This window comes from Ixodes scapularis, unplaced genomic scaffold, assembly GCF_016920785.2.
Source record: "Ixodes scapularis isolate PalLabHiFi unplaced genomic scaffold, ASM1692078v2 ptg000597l_1___fragment_1__unscaffolded, whole genome shotgun sequence".
NCBI lineage: Eukaryota > Metazoa > Arthropoda > Arachnida > Ixodida > Ixodidae > Ixodes > Ixodes scapularis.
Window position 1 is genome coordinate 4,893,012 of NW_024610006.1, and position 25,917 is coordinate 4,918,928.

General features: G+C 44.9%; 1 protein-coding gene across 6 annotated transcripts in view; it reads right to left on the bottom strand.

The window, feature by feature from the left end:
* Nucleotides 1–10,764, bottom strand: part of LOC121834161 — a 102,079-nt gene extending 91,315 nt beyond the window's left edge. For all 6 annotated transcript variants that reach the window (XM_042287898.1, XM_042287901.1, XM_042287902.1 and 3 more), the window contains exons 1-3: nucleotides 10,556–10,764; nucleotides 8,400–8,516; nucleotides 7,047–7,204 (exon numbers count right to left, since the gene is read on the bottom strand). In XM_042287898.1, the coding sequence (XP_042143832.1) occupies nucleotides 7,047–7,204; nucleotides 8,400–8,516; nucleotides 10,556–10,672 (392 nt within the window). In that variant the 5' untranslated portion in view covers nucleotides 10,673–10,764. The remainder of the gene's footprint in view (nucleotides 1–7,046; nucleotides 7,205–8,399; nucleotides 8,517–10,555) is intronic.
* Nucleotides 10,765–25,917: the final 15,153 nt, after the last annotated feature.

Sequence of the window (25,917 nt, forward strand, 5' to 3'; positions counted from 1 at the left end):
AGTTACATTTTTTCCCATTGCCTCAAAAGTCTGGGAAGTCTGTGCTGCTCTAACAAATTTCCAAAATCCACTTCTGAAGGAAGTCGAACAGTTTTACAGGCCGAAGAACTAGCCTGGAAGTAGCTTTTGTAAAAGGGGTGTGAATAATGATTTTCCAAATCAAATCGAGCGCGAATCGAATAATTTTCTATTAGTTACCGAAGAGTTGGGTGCAGACTATAAATTATTATGTTTTTTTAGAAAGCATTAAAAGAATAAAATGCTATATACAAATTACTAGAATTAAAAGGTGTGATTAGATAGAGGCATAAACTATAACAGTTTGTACGAGTTTTCTGGCCACAGCAGGATTTTGGCAGAATGTAAAGTGCAAAAGAAGCATATAAATCACATCAAGAGGCCACTCGGAGTCAGTCAATACAAAGTATATACCCAAAACAGAAGAAACGAACAAGGTCAAGATGCGGAATGTGAGCTCACAACTCAGATAGCAGAAACAATTGCAAGAAAAAAATTATACAACTTGTAATTACACGTCTTTCCACAAGCCACATTGGGATAGAAGTAGTTGAAGATTTATAATTCAAAGCATGCAAGATTAATTTCATGAAAAAGTGTGCAGTTAACAGTATACGCGCAGTAGAAGACAGGTAGAATGACCCCATACGAACATTGACCGGTACTGCTCGCGATCATCCTGTATAGGTGTGTGGCAAAGGCCTGTGAAGAAAAATTTGTGGCATGAATCATTTAGAGTGGTACTGAATCTTCGAAAATTATTAGAAAAATATTTGAAACTTTAGAAAACATTTGATTCAGATGCTTAAGACGCTGAATCGAATAGGGCGATATTTGACCCCTTATTAGAAAATTATGCAGATTTTTGCACCCCTAACTGGTAAGCTACTCCCAGGTAAAGCGTGCACATCCACTATAAACTCATTACAAGTAATCTGGTTGAAGCAGACATTTGTATACTTATTTGCCAGGTTTGGCTGGTTTTTCTTCCTGCCGGTGATTCAACCTTGGATCTGCATAGTGCCCACTCTTTTTACAACGTACCAAAATGTTGTTCATCATCAAGGTCTGAATTACGAGTTTAGACTGTTCTAGGCCAAACGCACAGAAACCTCACCTTAGCTTACGTTTTTCATGCACCTATTGTTCTATATGTCGAAAAATGCCTTTTTAGCAACCCAGCTTGTAAATATATTGTGGGTGCAGCAGCATTTCACCAGTTTGGCCCCTGTGTTATGTGTTCAATTCTCGTACTGGTGAAAAATGTGTGTGTCATCACAAGTGGAAGTCACCCTTGTATTCCTACTAAAGGCAGGTGTTTCTTTTTAGAGGTTTGCGTTATTAAGAAACAAGGAAAGTAATTCAGGACACCAACCGAACTCGCATGGCATGTTGCATTGCATGTTGTTATGTGCACTTCTTTTCTTGGATGAACTTTTGATTATTAAACTATATTTCAAACACAATAGTCGAGAGGCCATGGATGTTCTACAATAAATGAAACACGGATAACTTGGTATAATTTCAGTTGCCATCCATACTTTAACCTAATTTCCTTACTCAAATACTGAATGCATAAGGATTTTTTGACCAAAAAAAAGTTTCTTGGCTGTCTTTACCCTAAGAAAGGTGTATAGGCAGTTTAGACATGACTGAGCCATGCATTTAAGCCTTTGATTATAAGCTTCCTCACTAGCTTACATAGTGGCTAACAAGATTTGGAAGTCTCTTAATTATAATAATGCTCAATTCTCTGTTCTCAGCGAAGGTTGCTTGGGGGTTTCTGCTATTTTAAAAGATATTTGAGAATTTAAGTGTGGAACTGGAAGCCCCTGTATCTGTGAGGTATATCTCAGTAAATATTTCCAAATGAATTCCTATAAATATGTGCCAGTGAGTACTGCTTGCTCCAGTCCCTACCTATTTAACATTGCATTCAGCTCACTGATGGAGAGAGCTCTGTAGAAAAAAAAACAAAGTATAAAATACAGAGCGAGATTATTGAGGAACACTAAATAGTTCACAATGGAAGCTTGTCAGGTCAGAGATGTAACTGTTTGAAAGACACAGCTAGTATAAAAAAATACTGAAGTCATATGCTTCAGACAAAAACTAAATATATGTGGCTGCAGTAATGATTAACAGCTGGGCTGGTCATGTCTTCCTTCGTCTTCACTCATTGAATGATGTCTCTTGATGTGTAGTAGTGCGAAATGCATGCAGCCATGTCTCTCGTGTAGAAAAGACAGGATTCGTTAGATTGAACTGGATCATTTTCAGTTTCTTTTATTTTGCATGAATAATTATAGACAACAAACTGTACAGAGCATGACATAGTAGGCATAAACAAATGAACAATGGCTTTTATATTTGTGGTTAAATGCGAGAATAATGCGAGAAAATGCAATGTCATGTTTAGACTGCCTGAGTTGAGAATGTGGAGCTAAAAATACACTAGCATGTGCATAGTTCCCCTCTGTAGCAATACTAGTAAACATGTTTTGTATCAATTCGTGGCAAAAAGATGCTCCTAACATGAGAAGTAGTAAACAAATGACCAAATGTGTGATGATGAAGAGCAGCACCTGTAAATGCCTTTGTGTTCGAGTTCAGTGACATACGTAAGATGAGCATGAAAGTCAGTGTTGGGTAAAGTACACCTAAAAAGTATTTCAAGTAAAGTACAAAGTAAATGAGACATGATGTACTTCAAGTAAAGTAGTAAGTACACTGGCTGCAATGTACTTGAAGTAAAGTACTATAAATACAATGTACTTTAAGTAAAGTAGTAAGTACACTGGCCAGTACTTGAAGTAAAGTACTATAAATACAATGTACTTTAAGTAAAGTACTACATGCTCAGAGAATGTACTTCAAGTAAAGTACAAGTTACCTAAACCTACTTGAAAAAGTACTTTTAAGTACAATGTACTTAAAGTACTTCCCAACACTGATTAAAGTACACGCAAGCTGGTCAGCTATCATGACTGTAGTAACCGTGAGACAAGAATCATGATTACTTTAATCATGATCTACATATTGCTAGTACGTGAATAGGTGTGGAATAAAAGTGTCATGATAAAAGTGCAGTAGAATGTCGAGATTAGCTGCCCACTCTGCATCCTTCTTAATGCCAACAGTGATACTGCCTTTTGGGTTCCAGATCGTGAGGTACCCCTTAGTTCGCTTCGCAAAATACATCTGAGCTTGGAGTTGGTGGTAGTGGTCATGGCCTTTGTTCACAAGCACGCTGCTGCCATCATAACGTAGGCTGTAGTCCTTGGCGTCCTTCAAGTGGCATAGCAACGACCCCTCACGAAATTTCCATGGGCATTTTACTTCAAGAACAGCCTCGTCTCCAACAAGACCATCTGGTGATGCACCTAACAGGCCCGACTCGTGCAGCCAGAGCCCTGTTGGCGTTGGCGTCAGGCTGGTGGCTTCGCTAAATGCCTTGATAGCATCTGGTTCGTGGATGATGCCCCATTGGACAGCTTTTACACCTTCCAGTGAGTATTCGCCAAGTAGGTGACGAAAGAGTGAAGGAGGAAAGCTGTCGTTCTCACATGCCTTGAGGACTTTTCCAAAGTTACTCGCGGTCAGGCGTACCTTTCTCTCCACTTGCCACAGCGGATTTGTGCGTTGTCCAGCTGTAGACTCTGCCAGCTGCTGGATCTCTTCACGTGACTTTGCGGCTTTCTCAACCAGATAGGCGGTTCGGTCGGCTGCCTGGGTGTATTCATCACTAAATATTAGGTCCTCAATAGTGACATGAATGGGCATGTCTGGCTCTCTGGACAACAGCCATGTGTAGCCAACTGTGGCCCCAAGAGCATCCAGGCGACTCCTAATCCAGTCTTTGTCCTCCTCACTAATGGGCCGATTCAGTGAAGCGGAAGTACATGGACTCGGAATCAGAGTCTCGACTGGTCCAACCTGTCTGTCCTTTGAAGTCGTCTTCATGGTCCATGTTCAAGCTCGATCTGTGCAGGAAACATTTGTATGAGCAAAGAGGAGGAGAGCTGCCATGTGATGGCATCGAAGGGAACCTCGAGGGCAGTTGCAGGTGGCCCTGGCCACAGTCTTGGGGTTCGTCATTTCAACCTGAAGAAAAAGATTTTTTTATAAAATTCCCTAGTTCAGCTCTATGTACCTGTCATTAGAATTTCCTGTTTGCAAAATCTTACTCAGCTTCACGAGCATGCTTCTTTGAAGCTTGACAGCGACATATAGCTATATCCCAATTAATTTTTTAAAATGTATTTATATGTTATTTTCTCAATTCGATAGATGAAAACAATTAAGAGGGGTCTTCTAAGTTGTCTAAAGTTCTTATAACTACAATGTATTTTACATTGAACTATATATTTTCGCGGTTTCAACGTAAATCAATGATTACAAGAGGGGTCTTTTTAATTGCGCACAATTAAAAAATCAGCCTTCTACAATGAAATTAACAACACTAAAAAGGGGCCCACTAGTCTACAGTTTTTAAAATTACGATGCATTTTACAGGTTGTACTCGCATCGCGGGTTCGATGGAGATCTTCAACAAAAGATCACATCCACAAAATTTGATGTATACAAAAAAAAAAAAAAGCAAACTAGTGCGAAATTGCGATAGACATGCGATTCTTTAATAACCTGACAACCTTAATAATAATAATAATAAACGACTTACCTCGACGGCGTACGATCTGTTTTTCATGCTGGCCTGCACTACGCCGGTAAAGCACTTAAGATCGTCGTCGTAACTGATTTGCATGACATGGTTGGACTTAACGGCATTTTCACCCCTTTCAACTAAACTCGGTTCTTCACAGAAAAAAAACGCACAATGCGGAGGCCTCTACTGCCATAGCGATGCACTTGTTTTTGCCGCAATAGACGCCCGCTGCAACCGTGTCGTCTGCTACCAAAGCAAAGCGAAGTGTAATACTCCCAAAATGGCTTTCATCGTCGGAATACGACACTGAGACGACAATAACATCTTAATAATTAGATATCAAAAAGTTAGGTTGCTTACAAAAAATTATTTACTTACTCGTAAGCAAACATTTAGCCTCATCTGGAGTCTCCATGCATTGGTCCATAGTAACGTCCCTAGCAACGGTTTGTTTGGACCCAGACGCCATGTTGTGACGTCATCACTTACGGGGTCAATTGTCATTATATCAAAATATTTTACACTTCCCTTTGAATTCTATATATACGGGTTTGAATGTATCACTGTAACGAAGTGGTCATTCACTGCTGTCGCAACACTCTAGCTCCCGCCCCCGGTGTAAGAAGGCTCTTTAGGTGTAGAGACTCCGCTCTCCGCCGCGACCAGATAATGACACCCTGCGCGCTTCACTTCACGGAGCCACCCCTAGATGGCGCCGTAAGTTTCAGGCCATCCGGCAGCGTACCGGGCTACTTGTGCTAGCTGCTTGCTCGGCGTACAGCTTGCTTTCGGTGGCTACGGGTTCGCGTACGATGTGGTATGTAGGTGGGGCCACTATCATCTCTCTCAGCACACTGAAGTTTACATAACCCGAAAAATGGCAGGCGGACAAACAAGAGTAACTCCCTAATACCAGCTGACGCGGGGGTCTACGAGTGAGAAAGAAATATCCCTCTGCTGTAGATAATTTCTAGCCTAGCTTACATTAACGTCGGTAAGCGTTTGTAAAATGAATAAACTCTGAATGCATCGCAGGTAAACGATAACTTGAGTGCGACCGAAAGAAAAAAAAAGAATGCACAAAAATAAAGAATGTTTAACACAAACCTTGTTAGCGGATAATAAACTGAATTGTTTTAAGCTCTGTTCGCGTGACTTTTCTAAAAAAATATACATATTGGGTTCGCAAATTACTGTTAATTCAACTGGACTAATAAAAAAAATTTTTTTTTCAACATGCGGGGCAGCTAACGTGATTATTCTTTTACATATTAAGGCAGCTTTTGAGTCCTGCTAAATTGAACTGCTGACCGAACTGGCACGAAGTTACACATTTTGCACGCAGTTTAACGAGAGCAGCTTTCTTTGAAAGGTTTACTTTGTTAGTACACTTACGTTGGCATGTAGCAGATTGCAACAAAAGTTTATAGTAACCACACTCGTCAAGGAAAACAAACCGGTTGTATTAATGGCACTTCTGATATAAGTATAATAATAATACAATCACAAACTTTTAAAAAAATAAAAAAAAAATTGCTGTAAAAAGAGATGCTGTTCAAACATTGCTTAATGTATGACATACTCTACAGTTGCTTTTGGAGTTCTTTTCCACATTACGAGTCGCACAGTCGGGACTCTTCCTTCTTCTCTCGAGACTGCTTCTTTGCATCTCGGTTTTTTCCTTTGAAGTCCTGTTGCATTCTCATGCGATCCGAACCCTTTTGCACGTTCGACTGAAACCAGAGAAGCGTCTGCCTTCCACGGAGGTGTCTGCATTCCACGAGAACGCCAGACAGAATCCGACCCTGAACAGATGGGCAGTCTGTTGTGTCTGCGTCTACCGCATGCAAGACAATCCCATACTAGTCGCCCTCAATTCGGAGAAGAACAACAACCGAGCATGTGACTGATGCATTCGGCAGACGTCTTTATCCTGATCGTCTCTTTTACTAATATTTTCATGTCATTGTTTTCCCTTTCTAAAATGTTCACGTTTCCCCAGGCTGGAGAGCAGTCGGCGTGTTCATTCAAATGTTTGGCCATTTCCAAGTTCGGATCTTTGGTTTTTTTACATTTCTTTTATGCTCTTTTCACCATTGCAAAAAAAAAAAAAAAAATTTGGAAACAATTAGAGGGGGCGGAAGCAATGGGTGACTTGGCCCACGTTTCGGCAGAGGGCCGGCGACCGGATGGCCTGAACGTTTTGGCGCCCTCTAGGGGCAGGCGGAGAAAACATAGGAAAGGAGGGGAGATGATGTGTTCGCCGATCCGACGGGGCGAGGAGAGGAGTCTCCACACCTAAAGAGCCTTCCTACACCGTGCTCCCGCCTTTGTCCGTGCCCTCCCGACGCAAGGGACTCACGTCTGGCACTCCCTGGCCTGCTGCTGGAGCTTGTGCGAGTGGATCTCCGCCTCCCGCACGTAGGGCACGGCCTTCTCCGTCGCAGGGCTCAGCTTCTCCAGGAACGTCTGCAGTTGGTCCACCATGTCTCGCAGACGGGCAGAGTTCTCACGCAGGCCCTGGGGGCAAAACGGGCCGGGGCGGTCATAATCTGGAGGTGCGTTGCATCGTCAAAGGTGCATTCCATATTCGCCCGCATTTTACTTCACGAAACCGACGGGCACACTATTCTGGCAGGGGCAGTAGTGACACTGAATGCACCTCGTCGCTTCGCGGTGATGTTCAGCGCCATTTTGAGACATGCAATGCCATCTGGGATATTAAGAAGGAACTCTGCTTGAAGTTTCCGTTTCATTTTTTTTTTCTCTTCTGCGAGGGGGCGTTATTTTGCGTGACTTTAAAGTTCCAAGATCGTGAGTGATCGTACAGGCACAGCGTCTTCGCTGCACGCCGACGCCCCTCAGCAACATCACCTGTTTCGTGATTCCGGTGCATATGCAATTAGTTTTCTGGATAAAAGTGGCAGCAGTGAGTCAGAAGATGACTTTCATTGGATCTTAGTTTCAATTGTGGCAGTGGGTCGAACCAGCAGGAATTATCCACAGGTGCCTGTCGGTACGTTTCGTGTTAGCTCGCTGAAGGCATTTCTTGCCTCCGTGAGCTTCTGTGGACACACTGGGTGTGTTCGAAACGCTTTATTTTTCACCTGCAGGGCGTCAACCTTACGTACAATTGGTTTTATGCTGTCAGCAGGAAAACGAGTGGAGTTTTCTCTGAAAAAGCGGCCCGGTCCTGACCTCGGCATCAGGCTACGGAGTAGCATGGAACGAGTTGGGTGGGGCTTTAAGGAATGGTACGGTCGTCACAAGGGCTGCAGAACAAGAGGTTTTGCATGGAAACTTTTCATATTCGCAGGACTTGTTTCTAGAAAAGTAAGCTACAAAATATATGTTTTAATTTTTTTTACTCCTAATACTTTGCAAGGTACATCAAATTAAAATAACTTCTGCATTGGTTACACAAAATTTGACATTACATTTTTTGTGCTACATAATATCTTAATGACCTTTTCGTTTTTGAAAAGAGAATTCCTTTAGCTACATTTTGGTATGCTTTGTACAGAATTATACCTAGTAGGCATATTTGCAGCTAAACAATTTTTCCTTGAGATCACCCCATAACAGCCTCTTTTCCTGTAGTAAGAAAGATTTAAGTTTACTCCACTAGCAAGCATATTATGTAAGATTCTGAGCGCATTTCCCAACACTCCTTGTGAAAGGCCATCGCTTTCAGTAAGGTAGCATGGGTGCTCACCTCATAGGCGTTTTCTGCGTCCGGGTAGTAGTCCTGGCAGGCCCGAAGGAGTTCCCTGGCCTCCTTCTGAAGTGCCTCGGACTGCAACTTGAGCTCCTCGCTTTGGGCAATGATCCCCTGAACCAAGCCACAAAGAATATTCAATTGGAATAATCCGCCAGCACACAGAGCCACCAAAGACGAGGTAACAAAATTCCATGAACTCATTGTAGAGTGACAATAACATACAATTTATCTCAATTGTGTTTCACTTGTCTTACCTATCTTACTAATCCTTTTAACTTGTTTTTGTACATTTTTCTTGTTTTGCCGTTATGTTTAGATATTTGTTACTTTATAATAATAATAATATTCTCTATTTTGGGTGCCCAAAAACAACCAGATCGGTCTTCCCCTTGGTGCACCAACACAAACAGCAAAACCAGCAAACAAACAAAAAATCCTAAACACACATAAAGTTAAGAGACAAATGTAAGATTATCCAAATGGCGACGGTACATTGAACAGCTGCAGATATATCAAGGTGGGGTGGAGCAATGGCGTTATAGAATGACTGAATCCGAGAGAGAGGTGAGGCATTGCACAGTGGGTGAACATAGAAGCAAACAAAATGTCCGGTTAGACGTGAATACAATATATTCTATATTGTACCCTACATAATATCCTCCCTTGGAGAGCCTTAGGGGTATGTTGAATAAATAAATAGATAAGAAGGTTTGAAAGTGCACTACACAACAAGTAACAATGCAGCTAGAAAAAATTGCAAAATACAAAACAAAACAAAAATCACATTATATTACTGGTTACATTAAGGGGGACACTACCCAAAAGAGTTAACTTTTGAACCTTTTGCTTATTATGAATTAAATTTACAGTATATACTGGCAGTTGTGAGGCAGAATGCAGCGCAAAGCTTAATCTGCATACATGAATTGTCAAATAAATTATAGTCGTTTTTATCAGAAACACACTGACTTTGTTTGAGAAAACTATCGTTTGAAAAATAATGTAATACCAAACGTTTTTCTTCAATAGATCTGTAGCAGAATGCCTCAGCGTTGACAAACGTGCCTGCAAGATGCCATTTGTTTAGGCTTTTACTTTAGAACAGTTATTGCTACAGACGCCAGCACATGCAACGCGTGGAACACCATTCCCTGCATTCTCCTCGATGCTTGGGTAATTTAGCAATAGGTCTATTAAGTAGATAAGTTATCAATAGGCACCATTTTCAAGATCAGTAGACTCCCAGGTAGATAATAAAAGTTTCTCGAAGATTTGCCACTGTGCGACCAGCGTCGGCCATGTTTACGCTCGCACTGCCCTCTATTTGTCGTCAAAGTCAAAAAGCCAAATTGGATGTTTAGTGTTTATACAGCGTAAGGTCGCTCTGCCAGGGGGGGGCGACACTAGTTTACACTGTAGATGAGCAATTTTGCCAGTACAGTACGACTGCTAGCCTGGGTCTTTAACGTGCATCACGCAGTAGTGATACACGACCACACACCGGTACGATGCTCATCCAGATCGAAACGGGCAGGGGTGGGGCTCGAACCCTGGCTTCTGCAGCGCGAGCTTTCGCTCTACGCGCGTCAAGCTGGGTGTGCACTGTAGCCCACTCGGCCATTGATTCCCCCCTCTTAGTCGTCGTTCTCAGCTCTTGCCTGCCTAGTTTCCTTTCCTTCCTGTCTCCCGGAGGGGTGGTCCTGTTGTGCATGTCTAGTTTCCTCCAGCTCCTTAGGGCGGGTCTGTTTTGTGTGCTCAACAGCTTCGCAGGTCATGCACCTTCACACAGTGGAGTAACTTATGATTTCCGTGTTTTTTGTCAAATATGATATAGAAAAAAAAAACATTTGCATACAGCAAGCTGGTTTATTAAGCCCCTCAATTAGGATAGCTGCGACAAATATGTCATTTACATGCCCCAGTTAATAAATATAGTTATATCAAAATTAACCGAGCTTAGAAGTGGACAAGCGGAAGGTTGGGAACCATGGGCGCCGACTACAAGGGACCTTGTTACCATGATCAATGCCAACATGAGAAAGAGAGGTCTGTGGAGGGCAACTGCTCTCGGAGCAACGTGATTTTTAATATGGTGCACTGCACGTTAGCATGGAGCAGAGCCTCTGGCTCAGGATGGCAGATGCACTCACCCTGAACGGGGAGCTGTTAGCCGTGTTCTGCAGGTGGGCCACCTCCCGCACCATGTCCTCGACCCTCTGGGTGTGGTTGGCCAGCTCGTAGAGGCGCCCCTCCAGCTCCTCCGCCATCGTCTGCCGCAGGTCCTCCAGGGTTGCGTCGTTCTGCACCGCCGGCAGCGAGAAGTTCTGCGCACGCTCCAGGCCTGCAACGGCACGCAGTGGGCACCTTCAGCAGAGAGTAGAGAGGCACGGATGTCGAGCACTCGGCGACTTATTACAAGGAGGATTAGCCAGGGCCAAGGCCACTCATCCTTCTATAAAAACAAAAGGAAGAGCTAAAAGGAGGGTAAAAAAAAATTGACTGCATCTCCACGTGGTGAATGATGTTGATTGGGGTAAAGCTCTGGTGGTGCTTGTCTGCGCAGATGCTGAGCCGCAGCATGCCGAGCATTTCGTTCCTTTTCATCCAGGTCAGAAAGAGAATGTGTAGTATGGAACGTGGTTATATATGCATTTGAGCATTTGACCGCAGCGCCTTCTCGTCTATTAACGTTGAGCCAATGCATGCAAAGTTTAACGCAATTATATACGCATTTGACCGCAGCGCCCTTTCCTGTATAGACGTTGAGCGGCTACATGCAACCTTTCATCCATGACACCCCCAGCTCTTAAGCTACTACCAGATCTCAGAGCCCCCTACTCGTCCCGCAGTCGTGGCCGAGTGGTTAAGGCAATGGACTAGAAATCCATTGGGGTCTCCCAGCACAGGTTCGAATCCTGTCCACTGCGCAAACTTTTTTTTTTTTTCATTTTTTTTTTTGCACGAGCATGTGAGCACGTGAGCTCACGAGCACGAGCACCAGCAAGATCGATGTGAGCACGGACACCGGACGGACAAGGCTAGACCCTAAGGAGCTTTGCCCCTAAAAGCCATCACTTCAACAAATCTGCAATGATAATATTAAGGCTAGGTTGCAGCAGCATACGAGACATCACAGTTTACACTGGCCTATTGTCTGTCTGAAATTTTATTGCAATTTTATTTTGCTCTTTAAATACTAGATAGCATTATTAAGGTCACCCTTTCTTCGTGTTGGCGCCGTGGATGTAGCCTCGATGGAGAAGAGCGATCAGTCGCCCATCTGTTCTTGGACTGAGGACTTCTCTCGGTAAATGCTCAACAGAAGAAAAGCAGACCAAAAGCAATATGAAAGCTTTTGCTTGCAGCCTTTGTATATCACCAAAATCCTGCAGGAGCGACAACGGCAGGTGCAGCTTGGTGAAAAAAGAGCAGCGAGGGACTCGGCTGCCAAAAGGAGAGTGTTGGACCCAGTAGTGACACAAAGTCAGTCGCTCTTAGTGGCCGCCCGGCAGTTCAAGTGCCAGTTTACATATATACCCCATTTAGTATGGCGATAACGTCCAAGACAGACTGGTTTTAGACGAACGGGAGCAAAAAAGGGGCTTCTAAATGCTACAACGCCTTAGGTAAATGCCAAAGACTGCTATTGAACAAATATTCTAATAGTTGTAATTAACAATACACTATTCAATATCTGCTTCGAGATGAACTGCGATATTCTTGCTTTTACAGCGGACCTGTTAAGGGCTAGTTTCCCCAGGATCGTGTCCACCAGCAAAGAAATGATGACACCGAACTCTGGACACCTGCTGCCATCTATGAGCGATGGCGGCAACCACACAACTGCTTGCCGCCGTCGCTCGTAGATGGCAGCAACCTTTTTTTCGGAGGAAGAAAAGTGGGAGTGGAACGAGCGGCGATGTGCGCAACAGCGTGAATGGTTTCGCAATTGCTGCGAAGCCGCTATCACCCAAAGTTCCACCGCGTCGAACGGCTCAGATTCCCTTGGAATAGAAGAGCAGATTGCTCGCCTGGAAAGACATCACCGAGAACAGAAGCTACAGCTCCGCTGCTCTTCCTTCTTTACTAAAGTGGAAAGGCTGAACGTTTTTTTTTTAGTGCGGAAGCATTAACTGTCCCATGGAGCGAGCCGATGTCATCAGCCGTGCGAAATGGCAGATAAATTCGTGAAGCCACGATTTGAGGCATCCCAGCTTTGAAGCCGCATAAAACGCCACACAAAACGGCCAATAAATGAGGCCGCCGCGCGTCAGTTTCAATTAGCACCAATCCATGGCGCTGCCTGCCCGCATCTCCAGCGCACTAATAAATGGAATCGGCTGGCGCGCTCGGGTGGCGGCACGGCTGCCGGAGCATGCCGGCCGATTCCTGCAGCTGATTCTGTGCCACTGCGGCACGGCCGGTGTCAGCGAGGCGCGGCAACTTCACGAGGACGTGTGCAAGAACGACATTCATACTTTCGCATTCACAACTCATAAGAAGCCTTTTTTGTTGCCAAATTGGAACTTGGAAAAATAATATTTGCATATAGCAAGCCGACTTTTAACACCCCTCGATTAGGATAGCTGTGACAATTTTGTCGTTTACATGACATAGTTAATAAACATAGCTATAATAAAATTAACCGAGCTTAGATGCGGACAAGTGGAAGGTTAGGAACAACCTGCATGAGTTGAGCTGGAGTTTTCTTTAAACGCATGGCACACGGTAGTGGAAGGCTTCGAGAAACTATTCGATATTCGATTTAAAAATATTCGGTCAAAATCGCCATTCGCTTCGAAATGGCTTCCAACTCAAGATTCACTCTTCGCACAGGGTTACTAAAGAGACAGCCAATTTTTAACTCGGCCAATTGTCTACCACATGCTAAGACGACAAAAATAGCAGGTGCCACATCTTTGCAGTAGATTTGGAGCCATCTTAAATCGCCGGCGCGGTTTTCGAAGCGCGTGTCCGGTTGGCCGACGGAGGCAACCTTAGTGCCATTAGAACCAAAGCAATGGATCGATCCATCGCGGCGGCGGAGAAGTGAACGAAACACCCACCTTCTCTGGCCTGCCCCAGCTCTTCCTCTGCTTCGGCGAAGGGCCTCATGAACTCGGTGGCATTGAGAAGCTCCACGATGCGGGTGGCTTCGTCGAGCAGCGGCTCCACGTTGGCGGTAGAAGTCGAGCCCAGGCCCTCGGAGAAGGCTGTTAGGCTGCTCAGAATGTCTAAAGAGACGGGGCCAAGAGTCAATGTGAGGCAGAATGGAGCAGCTAGAAGAGCTATGCTTCACACTTTTGGGGGTTTATTTTTCTTAGTTTGGGGCTGTTTTCTCTGGGTTTATTTTTCTTCTTGGATTCAGTGTTTTTCATAGTAAATTTTGGATGTCAGGCAAAAAATCTGCACTTATGGGTGCTTAAGTTAAAAAAATAAGACATGGACGTCGAATTCCTCGCTCCTCAACGAAACAAACGCGTGATGCAAATACTTGTAAAACATCCTAGTACCGATGAGAAGATGAAAGGAGAAAACTGGCATGGCACAGTTCTTGACGAAAGCAGCTGCAATGAGGGTCAGTTCGGGGGGCTGTCCCGGGTCAGTACAGAATAAAGCTGTACATAAGGCTCTTCTTTCTCCAAAGCTTACTGGAATTCTCTCATCCAAGGACAGCTCCAATTAGGGTTTCTTTGGTGTTTCCTTCAATTTTTAGTGCAAAACATTCTTTGGCTAGGAGCTCTGCATTTCGTGAAGCCCAAAAGTAAAACCTGGATCAAAGTGTGGCTGTAAGGCTTGACACTGATTCGTTTTGAGCGGGGGGAAGAGGCCATCGGCAGTAAAAGTGCGTTTGCACTTAGTGAAAATCGCACCCAGACCATTAAGATTTATTAAGTGGGCGTTTTTCCAGCATGTCACAACACGTCGGCGTAAGTAGAGCTGCTATTTGGAAGAAAAGCCCTGCAGGGCGTCCACTCTGCGTCTGGCAGATGTCAACTGGACACCCTGTCACACCTTTTGAAAACCCGGGTCAGCGCCAGGAATCGAGTGCACATGCCACGCATTAAGCCAGCTCACAAAAACTAACGCACAAAAAGAGAGCATAGATGCCACACGTTTAACATGCAACACAATTGCCCAGTTTTTCACAATGTTTCAGTCGTCATCGAAAACATCGAGCCCTACTTACGACACACATTATCTGAAATTTCAGGAAATACGCCGTATCCAAAGTGCGAAAAGCCGCATTTTCAAATCGTAATGGCCGCCCATTGCACCCGCTCTGCACAGGCAACAAAATGGCAATGCCCGCAAGACAATCGGGGGAATACAGTGCCGATACGCCAAGCGTAGCTTACTCAGTGGGTCTAGTGAGGAAGACACAAATCCAACGAGGGAAAGAAGGAAGCGGTTGTCAAGATTAAAAAGACACCTGTCTGACCCTTAAATCTCACCAGCCGCTTTCCTTTCTACCCTCGTCCACGCTGGCTTCCTCGTTCGTCGGCCGTCGTGACACGTCGTCAACTACTTCGACGGAAGCAGCCGAGCTTTAAATTAAAACGCACAAAACGGTACCTCGCATCTCCTGGACCGTCTTCTCCACGTTCAGGGGTGGAAGCGGGCTAGAGCCTTTTGTATCAGGGCTGGGAGCAGCAAAAGTCCCACTTTGGAGCAGTTTTGGAGCAGTAAAAGGCTCGCTTTAGAGCAGCTCGGGAGCAGCAAAAATAAGTTTTGTAGCCGTAGAAGTAGGTTTTGGGGCAGGTCACGGAGGTCAAACAAATGTCTAAAAGTGATTTGTTGTTTCTAAATGTGAAAATGTAGCAAAAATATATGCATGCACATCCCAGAATAATTTTCAAGCAACATACATACACACCTTTCTATTTCTATTGCATTGAAATATGGAATATTGGCAATTTATGCAAATGAAAGGCTTTGAGAACCATTCCGGCAGCAGGCAGAGTCATGATAGACTGTATATGGGAGGCCCCGACAATAAAAGCCTAGCTTGAGCCACGCCAGTACAAAACCGTCTACTTAATAGACCAATTGTAAACATGTATCCAGAAAACTAAACCACTGCAAGGTGTCAGATAAACTACCTTCGCTGACTACAGTTTTTGTTTAATAAAAAATACACATGTTCTATCACTACTTAAAAAGCCCTATATCAAGTTTAGTAACAAAATACAAGGCTACTGACATTTGACAAAAATTCAGATGCAAAATAAAATGTGTATTTTATATCTTTAGACTACCACAGTCACTCTTACATATGCAGCTTTAAGCATCGACTAGAAGAGCAACGCAACCTTATGTACTCCATAAAATGCTGTGCATTGCGTGTCTCCATAAAAAAACTAAGGTACCACAACATGTCTCAGAATAAAGCAGTCCTTGCTGACCTGTTTTCATTAAATACAAATGTTCTTAATCCCTGTTCATAAAATACAGTAATCCCTACACCCAAGTTAACATACAAAGCTATATCTATATTACTTTGGATGGAAAAATATATTGTCTTAAAGATATCACAACCACTAATACATATGCAGCATAAACACTGACTAGAAGAGCCCACAGGCTCCATGTTAAAAAAAAAGGGGTTGTGACTAAGCTGAATCTGTGTAATTTAGAAACAACTGAAGTTCACCTTTTTTTTCACAGTTTGAAGAGCAGAGTCAATTTCTTTTATGCGCTCGAGTACTTTGGGCAGTTTAGAGTCCACATCTCTTAGCAGGAGGTGTCCACTCCCCACCTTGTCCATGTCCTTAACTGCCTCACCCTTGCTTATGAGTTCTTGTGCACTCAGTAGAAGTGCTTTAAGAGAAGACAGTTTGAACAAGACTGAAAATGAGATGTAGCTGATCAGGCGCTGATCAGCTACACTGATCAGCGCCTGATCAGCGCTGATCAGCCCACCAACTTCTCTCTACCCTACCCAACCCCCCCCCCCCCCAACCAGATACACCTATACCCGAAACTTATACGAGTAGGGTGGCTATAGCAAGTTAAGGTACGTTCTTGACAGGAATCGGCAGCGCGGGAGTGTTGTACGGCATTTCTGATGTCACCCCCACTCCTCCACGCTAAAGGAAAGAAACAAAAAAGTGTGTAGCACTGCCAATTAACCAACTCGCTTAAGATCGCGGGTATTGTTTTCGCTAGTGGTCTGACGGCGGGAGACAACACACGACAGCGTGCACATTCGCGCACACAATGATGGTTTTGGTTTCGTTTTGATAAGACAAATTGAGCTCGAGAACGGATGTGCCTGTGCTCGCGATTCTTCACGGCTAAGCGTCCAAATATGGTAGGCTACCAAATAACAGGTAAAGCTAGTAAAGACCACTTACTTCTGCTCATGTTAATGGCCAAGGTAGCCCACCGGTGCCGAGGCACCAACTTCCACGATCACGGCAAATCGGGACCACGGGCAACTGCATGCGCGCTCCAACCGCGCCAACCAACTATGCCCGAAACCAAATCGATGTGTTCGTATATCAAGCTCTTTGTAGTAAAAAACGACATCGCACTCTCGATGAACTAAAATCGGCGCCTCGCCCTGAGGTTAGACATGGTTCGGAGCCCCAGTCGAGTTGGTACAAGTCACCCGCAGCGACACCTAAGCAAAAGTACACACCACATGGTGGCCCGTGGCCAACCGTTTTCCGCTAAATTTAGAGAAAACACACACAAAAAAAGTTGAAATTGGCGTTTTGGAGCAGGCTGGCGCAGGGAAGTGAATTGGCGCAGAGTGGCGCAATTGGCGCAGCGCTTCCACCCCTGCACGTTGAGCTCTTCCCGGTCGGCTTCCGTCCTGGTCTTGTACGCCGTGTGGTTGTTTGCCGTAGCCGAGAGCGCCAGGCTCGAAGCCTGCACGAGAAAGAGCAGAAATCGTCAATGGTTGCGCGCCCTCCCCAAAGGTACAGCACCCGTTACGCGTGGCGTGATTTACGTCGTCTCGGTTTGCCGATTCCTCCATTTCCACCCGATCACGTTGCACGTCTGTCGCGCCGGCGTGATCCCAGCGGTGGCGGAGCAGCGGCATGAGCTGCAGATGCCTGTTCCGCTGCAGCTCGTTTAGCAGCCAGACGGTCGATGGAAACCGAAGCAGACCCGAAATGGGACACTGGGACGGCGGGGACCGTTGTTTCCAATCGCCTTTTTTGCCGGCATTTCTACCACCAACCGTCACAATCGCGACATCCAACAGCATGACAGACCGTCTTCTGCGACTTAATCTGAGGCCACATCACAGCCACTTGCAACACACAGAGAGTGTAGTGCAGTAAACACACCAGTCAAAGGCGTGTTCCAGGCGTTGTGCACCCGAAACGCGTCTCTGACCGGTGAGCTTGGCATCCCATACTGGCAATGCATCAAAAGTGGCTCCGAGTGGCAACTGGCGTTGCAGAAGCCATCATGTCGTGCTGTCGGACGTCGCGATCCTGACAGCTTGTCGAAGAAGGTTGTGGGGATCGTGATCCCTGAACATTCTGTCGCGTCAGCGTTTTGGCGCGCCGTGGCGGCCGCGCTGACGTAGCGAGAGGTGGCACTGCTTATCACTGAGTGGCTTCCTCCTTTCCCCCCTGGGGGCGATTTTCGTAATGAACCCCCGCAGAAAGGAGATTGACGTGTCGCTCCTTGATTAGCCACTTCGCCCCGCCGTTATCTTAAAACCAGCGAACAGCGAGATCTTTCTCTCTCTTCTTCCTGGGATTCGGCGGCGGCGACAACGGGGAACCGCCCGGCGCACCGGTGAGCATTTACCTCGTCCTTTGTATCTTTGTGAACGACTGTTCGGCCGTGGGCGATTTCCACACCAACGGCGTTCACCAGCTGATAGCCGCTGTTTTCTTATTTGTTTCGTTGTTAATAAACAGAGTTTATCACCGTCACCAACGTGACTGGTGTCTGATTGCGCTCAAAGAGCAGCATGCCATGCGAGTACGAACTCGCTTCGTGGTAGAGCGTCTCACCGCGAACGTGGTACTCCCAAAGGCAGTGGCCCAAAGGAGAACCACAAGGTCTGGCAAAAAACTAGGAGCGAACGCATCGCAACTAATGGCCGCCGAAGCTTTTGTGGAGAGTCAAGCCAGAGAGCAGCCTACCGCATCTACCTCCGCTTTTGTGTGGATCGTGGGAGGCGACAACACTTCATGATGTGAGTGGGTGGACGGAGAAGCTTTCCAGGCACCATAGTAATGAAGGCGAGAGAATGACTCACGTCCTTGCGCACTGTCCAGGCCAGTGCTTCCAGATCGCTGACGTTCTGCGCCAGGGGGCTCACGTCCAGGGAGGCGGGCTTTCCGCTGAAGCTCATCAGCTGCTCCTGTCGAGGGAAAGAGCGTCTTATTTTATTTTCTCGTAGTCTCGCAAAGCACGGAGAGTACTCTGTCGAGAAAAAGAGGCGACAAATTCGGTGCACCAACGTTTGCTCTGCACGTGGCATCGCAACGGCAGTTGTTAGACTTTGCACAAAGCGAACGCGCCGTCGGGTAAAGTTCATTGATTGTTTGCGGCATACGGTGAAACACCACTAAAACAAACAGCTGAAGAAAATTTTGTAAACTTGCCCAGCAAAACAGCACTATGTCCACTGCATCCAATTAAGTGAACTCCCACTTTAGCAAACTTTTTTTTTAGGTCCCTCAAAGTTTGTTTGTGTGTTATTTCACCGTATTTGCTCCATGAAGTCCGGCCTCAACATGGTACTTGGGAAGTATGAGCCCATTTCAGATAATATATTCAAAGGGACCATACCATTGTGAGCATAATAAAGATTATATATATCCAAATATAAAGCTGGGAACATTTTCCATTATTTTCCCTGCTCGTTTGCATGTAAGGAATTGTTTATTAGCTCGATCAATGACAGAACTGAAGAATTGGGGCTGTATTTGGGTCGCTTAAAGGGGTACTACAACAAAATTTCGGCGCTCATTTTTTGGTCTATATGTGTTCAAAGGAGCAGCATCACATCGAACATACCAATATCTTGTAAAAAAGGCTCGAAAAGAAATTTTAAGACTAATTAAACGATTAGCAAAGAGCACCTGATGGATGTCGCTAACGCCTCGCTTGTAATGTCCGTCTAGGAACCTTGACAGCTAGTGACGGAGGTTGTCTCGCCTCCGGCCACGAGAGAAGGGGGAAAGGAGGAACTCCCCTCTTCCCGAGAATGCCTTTTGTGTGCCGCAGTAGTCGTTATTGTCCCCCTACAAGATTATAGAAGATTAACCCGTCGCTCAAAATTCGTACAAAAGCAGCCGCTTCGGTGGCTGGAACGACTAGGCCATCCTCTCGACGTCAGCCTCGCCGTAACTTTGCTCGTCTTGAGACGACCTACGTCACGATTGCGTTGGATGTCACGTGGTCTCCGCTGGGCCTTCTCCGAGCGCTTGCCAGAGTGGGCCGTTTATAACGAAAAATACAGCCACCAGAATCAATATACAAACGTGCGATTGTCATTTACGGATATTAGGAATCATATTCAACCTATTTTTGAACACAACGGGAATCTTTCAAATATTGTTGAAGTATCCCTTTAAACCCAACAGTACTCCATTTTTTCCCCCTTGAGAACTAGATCGGCAGCATATGCCGGAGCCATTTCATTCAACAAGCCGACTTCTCGAGCGCCGGCACGTCTTAGCCATAATAAAAAGTGGTATGTATAAAAACTGAGTACCACCCGAAGCTCTTTTATCTCATCAGCTGCTCCATCAGACGCAGTCGATTACAAAAGAAGGAAATTTGAGCGAGCTGGAAAACACTGCCTTTGTGACCAATAATACACAGAGCATAGGTGTCCACCATGAAATCCGGTGAGATTTGAAGCCTGAAATACCAAGAAAAAAAAACTGAGGTACACCTAAGCACTTCTTATGAGTTGTGAGTGCGAAAGCATGTGCATCATTCTTGCTCTACGCGTGTTGGCGCGCCGGCTGGCGCTGACCTGGCGCTGCGTGTCCGGCGAATGGGAGCCTGGTCGACGTGCGCTAGCCAATGGGATCGAAACGGCGTAAAAGGTGCCATGGCTAACCGGCGAATGGGAGCTAGCTTGATTTGGAGAGCATTTAAGAGCCGTTTGCGTGGCTTCAAAGGTGATGACGTCGGCTCGCTTCATGAGACAGTTAATGCTTTCGCATTCAAAACCGAGTATGCACCCATGTCTCAATAAGTGCCCACCCCTTACTACAGAAACATTTCAAATATAAGCCGAGAAAATATGAAGCGTTCATCCCAACAAACTTCTGAGCCCACCGAGCTAACTGAAGTGCTTCACCACACTGGATGCCTCTTCAAGAAGACAGCGCGATGCAGTAGAGCAGGCTTGACGAGAGTGCCATGTCTGCTTTGAAAATTAGGGTTTTGCCAGACCCCTATATATCTCCTATACTGTTGAATCGGATCAAACAAAAACCTGCCCTACCACGTAGCCAAAATTATCATGTGGCCAAAATTATTCATCGCCATCTTGCCGGAATGGCTGTCATAAGTTATAAGCGTGTTTCCTTTGGAACATACACTTTTCCTAATAGGTGCCCCGAGAAAATGCACATTCGTTGAAAGTTTGAGCTTTTTATGTGCAGACGCCCATTTTTCAGGCTCATATTACACTGTTAGATTTGCTAGAGCCACCAATACATCAGTACATTTAGTATTGTACATACATATTCTTTAGGTAATAAAGTCCTACTTTGGGGTGGCTTAAGATGAGAACTCTTCAAATGGCCACACCACGTTCATGGCAACTGAAACCCAAAAAACTCTTTGAGACGAAAAAAAGTTTCACACACAATGGATCGAACATTTGAAGCCAGAGGATACTGGATGGCTGGTGGCAAAGAAATGTCTGCCATTGGTGATTGCTTCCCGGTTATGAGAAATGCGAAGAGGTTGGTGCTTAATTAACTAGAGTGTGTGTTTGTTTGCTATATACAAAAAAGCTAGCATATTGCCATGCGCGTCGCTGAGCGAGCACATACGTGGCCCGATTCGGCCTCCTGATGCGATAGCGGACGGTCGCACAATGAATCAGTCCTCAACAATAACAATAACGGCCGAGCACAGCCGTGGTGACACCGTGAGCGGCAATGTACCCAGCGACTATGCTGTTCTGTTGCCGGTGCTTCCAACGGGCAAAGAAGCGAGATATAGCCTCTTGCTGCATGCAGATACCCGGGGACAACCTTACCGGGTGGAGGACGCCACGAGTCGCATGCCTTAAAACCTATTTGAATTCGCGCATTGCTCCTAAGGGTTTACAAATCAAACTAGAACCTAGCATGACAACCTTGTCTCGGAAGGAATTAGATAAGTGGAACGCAGTGCTCACTAATGCTTCTTTAGATTTGGTAAAAATAACTATCGAACACTGCGAGACTTTAATTGAGGTCAGGAGGGCTCAGGGCAACCTATTACGTGATAACGTGCTATCACCTCATGAGATCACAACGCTTAAATTATTCGAGGAAGGAAAACGGGGCCAGCTTATGGAGATAAAGGAAAAGAAATTGGCCAGAGATAGTGTAAAATCTTTACCTAAAACAATGCGTGGACGGGACGTACCAAATAGTTTTGACCACAGCAACATAGTTAATCTTTCAAATGTTACTCTCTCCCCCGCCGAAAAGTCGCTTCTCTCCCGCGGCCTTAACTTCTGTCCGACCACGGGACAATACGACGAATTTACGCTTCTTCAAAACCTTGATAACTTTGAGCGAAGCCTTTGACTTCAGGAATATTTTTTCGATAAGCCACACGTGGCCAAGATTCCTCTTCCTTCCTGGTCTTCCTGGTCGCTAGGCACACTAATATTATATCTGCAATCTTTTTAAAATTTTGCAATTCTGTTGCTCACCCACATGACCGAGCCTTATTTCTCTTTTCCGGTAACATTTTTAAATGCATTCCTTGTGTTCCATCTCTTGGTTTTTAGCTATATAACCTGCTTTTCCCACACCTAATACTTTTCATAAATAGAAATACTTTTTATTTTATCAGCAAGTAGTCATAATTTTAGCTAAGCCAAATCGCTTTGTGACTGAAGCTCACTTGGTGGTAATTTTGCAAAAAGTTGCAACAAGAAGCAAACTATCAAGCTCTCTATGGAAGCACTTCACAGTGTAAACTGTGAATAAAATGAATACAAGTTGCTTCCTTGCTGGGGCCATTTTTTGCTGTGGTATAGTGGTGGCGAGTCTCTGGCATGCATGGAAGCAACTTTCTGCACATGCAAGTCTAATGCATTGACGCTACTTCTGGGCCAATCTTTAGCACTTTTTAGCCAGAGCTAAGGTACTTGGAAGTTTTGCCCCTTGCAACTTAAATGGTAGCATTTGCCCTGAAGTGGTACAACTTATAGGCCCAAGTGGTACTATTTGCCCTGAAGTGGTACCACTTCCATGCCCAAGTGGCACCACTTGGCCTCAATTGGTACCACTTACAGACCCAAGTGATACCACTTGCAGTCAAAGTGCTGCCACTTGCAGTCAAAGTGGTACCACTTTAAACTAAGTGATACCACTTGAAGTACCACTTTATATTCTCACTTGGGTAGGCACGCTGTCATTACATGTGCATGAGGACACAAGACTGTGTGGGAGAACCAGCCCCGAGTCAACAGCAAGGCACTCCTCAACATTCCGCTACCTGCTGCCATCACATACTCTGGTGCCAGTCCTACGCACATTCTTTGCCTTCTTCGTTCCATAGGAATGTAAGTCCTAAGAAAGACACTGTTCTTCCGGCTTCAGAGCTGTTTGTTGTTTCCTGCTGCTACAAAGGTGAGCAGAGCTGACAACAAAGATTTTCAGTTGACTAAACATGCCCAGTGATTGAGCCCGACATTGAGTTTTCTCCTTTCAAAGACCTGAGAAGCTGAACAGAAGTTCCTCCCGACAGCCAAGAAAGGCAGCAAGCTCCACCTGGTAGGCAATAGCCGTGCACTCACACCTGGCTACTCAGCAAAGTATGGGACATACACAATACTTCACGCCAGATTCAACAAGATCTCATAAGTCAAGGTTCTTCACATAAGGAGTGGCTAAATATAAAATTATGTCATTGCATTGCATGGATGAGGTGTGCATTTTACTGAATTTGTTCCTACCCTAATCGACAGAAGTAAAATAGAATAATCACATGGATACAGAAGGCATGAAGTGTTCCCTGGACTTCATCGTGAGCACGGGACTGTCTGTGTATAGCTTGTGACTAAACAGCACTTTAGGGTGAAGGCCCTGATGGACAGATACCCTGACACCAAGCACCGGTTTGACTCATGCCACATCGAAGAAACTAACAATATTTGAGAAATGAATTCCAATACCTGTTAAATTACTCAAAGTATAACCGAAGATGAAATTTGTTAATGTAAAGGTAGTGCAACATGCTTTGTTGTCAAGATACATGAGGCATTATTCCAACATCATCTTAGAGTATACTAAAGTTGATGATATTGTCCATGCTGGACCAAATGCGATTTTACTATAGCACCCTATTTTGACCGAATAATATGTCTACCTACATTGTCTTCCAGACTTGGCACGAGCTGAGCTAGTAATGCATGGATGCTTTCTAATTTCTAGGCATTTACAACGAGATGGCCACTGCAGCCAAGACGAAGAACAGTGTCTTGAACACATGGGTGAAGACCGTACATGGGCATGTCTGCTGGTGTGCCCAGACTAGCAATGACAATGGCATGCTGGTGCTTGCAAAATAGATGCCCGCCATGCAACACGTGATCAACGTTTACCAGCACCCTAGACCCCTTACCTCCCCTTGGACCCATACCCCAATCAAAAAGGACTGGTGGTTTCAGGAAGTAAAAAAGGATTTGTGTTTGGAGCATTCATAATACCGTATTTACTCGCAGAATGAACGCACTTTTTTTTCCGAAAAATCGACGCAAAGTTGGGGGGTGCGTTCATTATGCGAAGTAAAAGTGTTGAGTCTGTATTTACTCGCATAATGAACGGACCTTTTATCCTGAAAAATCGAACTTCTTATCTCTTTGCGCGCGGCGCCCGACCCGTAACCTAAGCTGTGCAAAAAAGAAATCCTCTTTGTTTTCTTTTTCTCTTAGTTCCTTGGGTTGTTTTTTTTGTCCGCCTTTCGCAAGCTGTTTTGTTTGCTTAGGCGAGGGCTCTCCGCTTATCTTTCTTATCTCCTTGCTCGCGGCGCGCGACGCACGACCCCCGTAACCAAACTGCGCTGTGAAAAAAAGAAGAAAAAAAAACCTTTTTTTTTATTTTTTCTTAGTTCCGTGTTTTTTTTTTCTTTTTGCCGCCTTTCGCAATCTGTTTCGTTTGCTTAGAGGGCTTCTCCGCTCCTCTTTCTTACCTCATTGCGCGCGGCGCGCGACCCCCCGTAACCAAACTGCGCTGTGCCAAAAAAAAAAAAAAAAAGGAAACGTTCCTCTGGTTTTGTTTTCTCTTAGTTCCGTGTTTTCTTTTTGCCGCCTTTCGCAAGTTGTTTTGTTCGCTTAGAGCGCTTCTCCGCTTGTCTTTCTTACCTCCTGTCGCGCGGCGGCGCACGAACCCAAAATCCAAACAGCGCTGTGGAAAAAAAAAAAAAAAAGCTCCTCTCCATGTTTTTCTTTTTTGCTTCCGTTGGATCTTTGTGAATTTTTTTAACGCCTTTTGCAAGTCGTTTTGTTCGCCCACGCTGCCCATGCATTCGCGACCTCGCTGCACCAGGATAAAAAAGTGCGTTCATTTCGCGCGCGTGGGGGGGGGGGGGGGGGTCAAAATTTTGACGTCCGAGTTGGGGGTGCGTTTATTACGCGAGTGAAAAAAAAAGTCAAAATTTTGAGAGCCGACTTGGGGGGTGCGTTCATTACGCGAGTGCGTTCATTGTGCGAGTAAATACGGTATCCTTTCAACACCAATTGCCCGCTAGGTTTTCATATATGAACAAACTTCCTTTGGCTGTTCTGGCCAGTCTACAATCAAATACCCCAAGAAGGATACCATCTCATAGCCAGCTCGTGGAGACATTTCTATCAGATGATGAGGCCTAAAATATATCTTTTAGCCTTATAATTTGAGAAAACCTTTCTTCACTGTACAGGTCATGAAGACACATAATAAGGAAGCAAAAACTAACTTGTAACATAACAAAGGCATAAAAAAAATAAAATCCATTTTACTTTGTGCCTAATATATTGGAGAATAACTTACCAACATCCAAGCTGTCTAAATTATTTAGTGAAGCTCATTCTCATTGCTAGGTAAACATGAGGAACCAAACAGCCAATGCTTTTCGTGTTCTTTTTCATTAAGTCATGAAACTATCACTTTGCACTTTCTACATAAAGCCGCTTGGATGACAAGCTATTAACATGATTACAAAATGGAGAACCTAGATGTAGCTCAATTTAGAACTGAACTGACAAGCCAAAATTTCTCTTTGCAAACAAGAAGCCTACTCCCTTGACGCCACTTGCGGGCATCACATTCCAGAAGTACCTCATCAACAGGCCGGTGAAGGAGAAGAG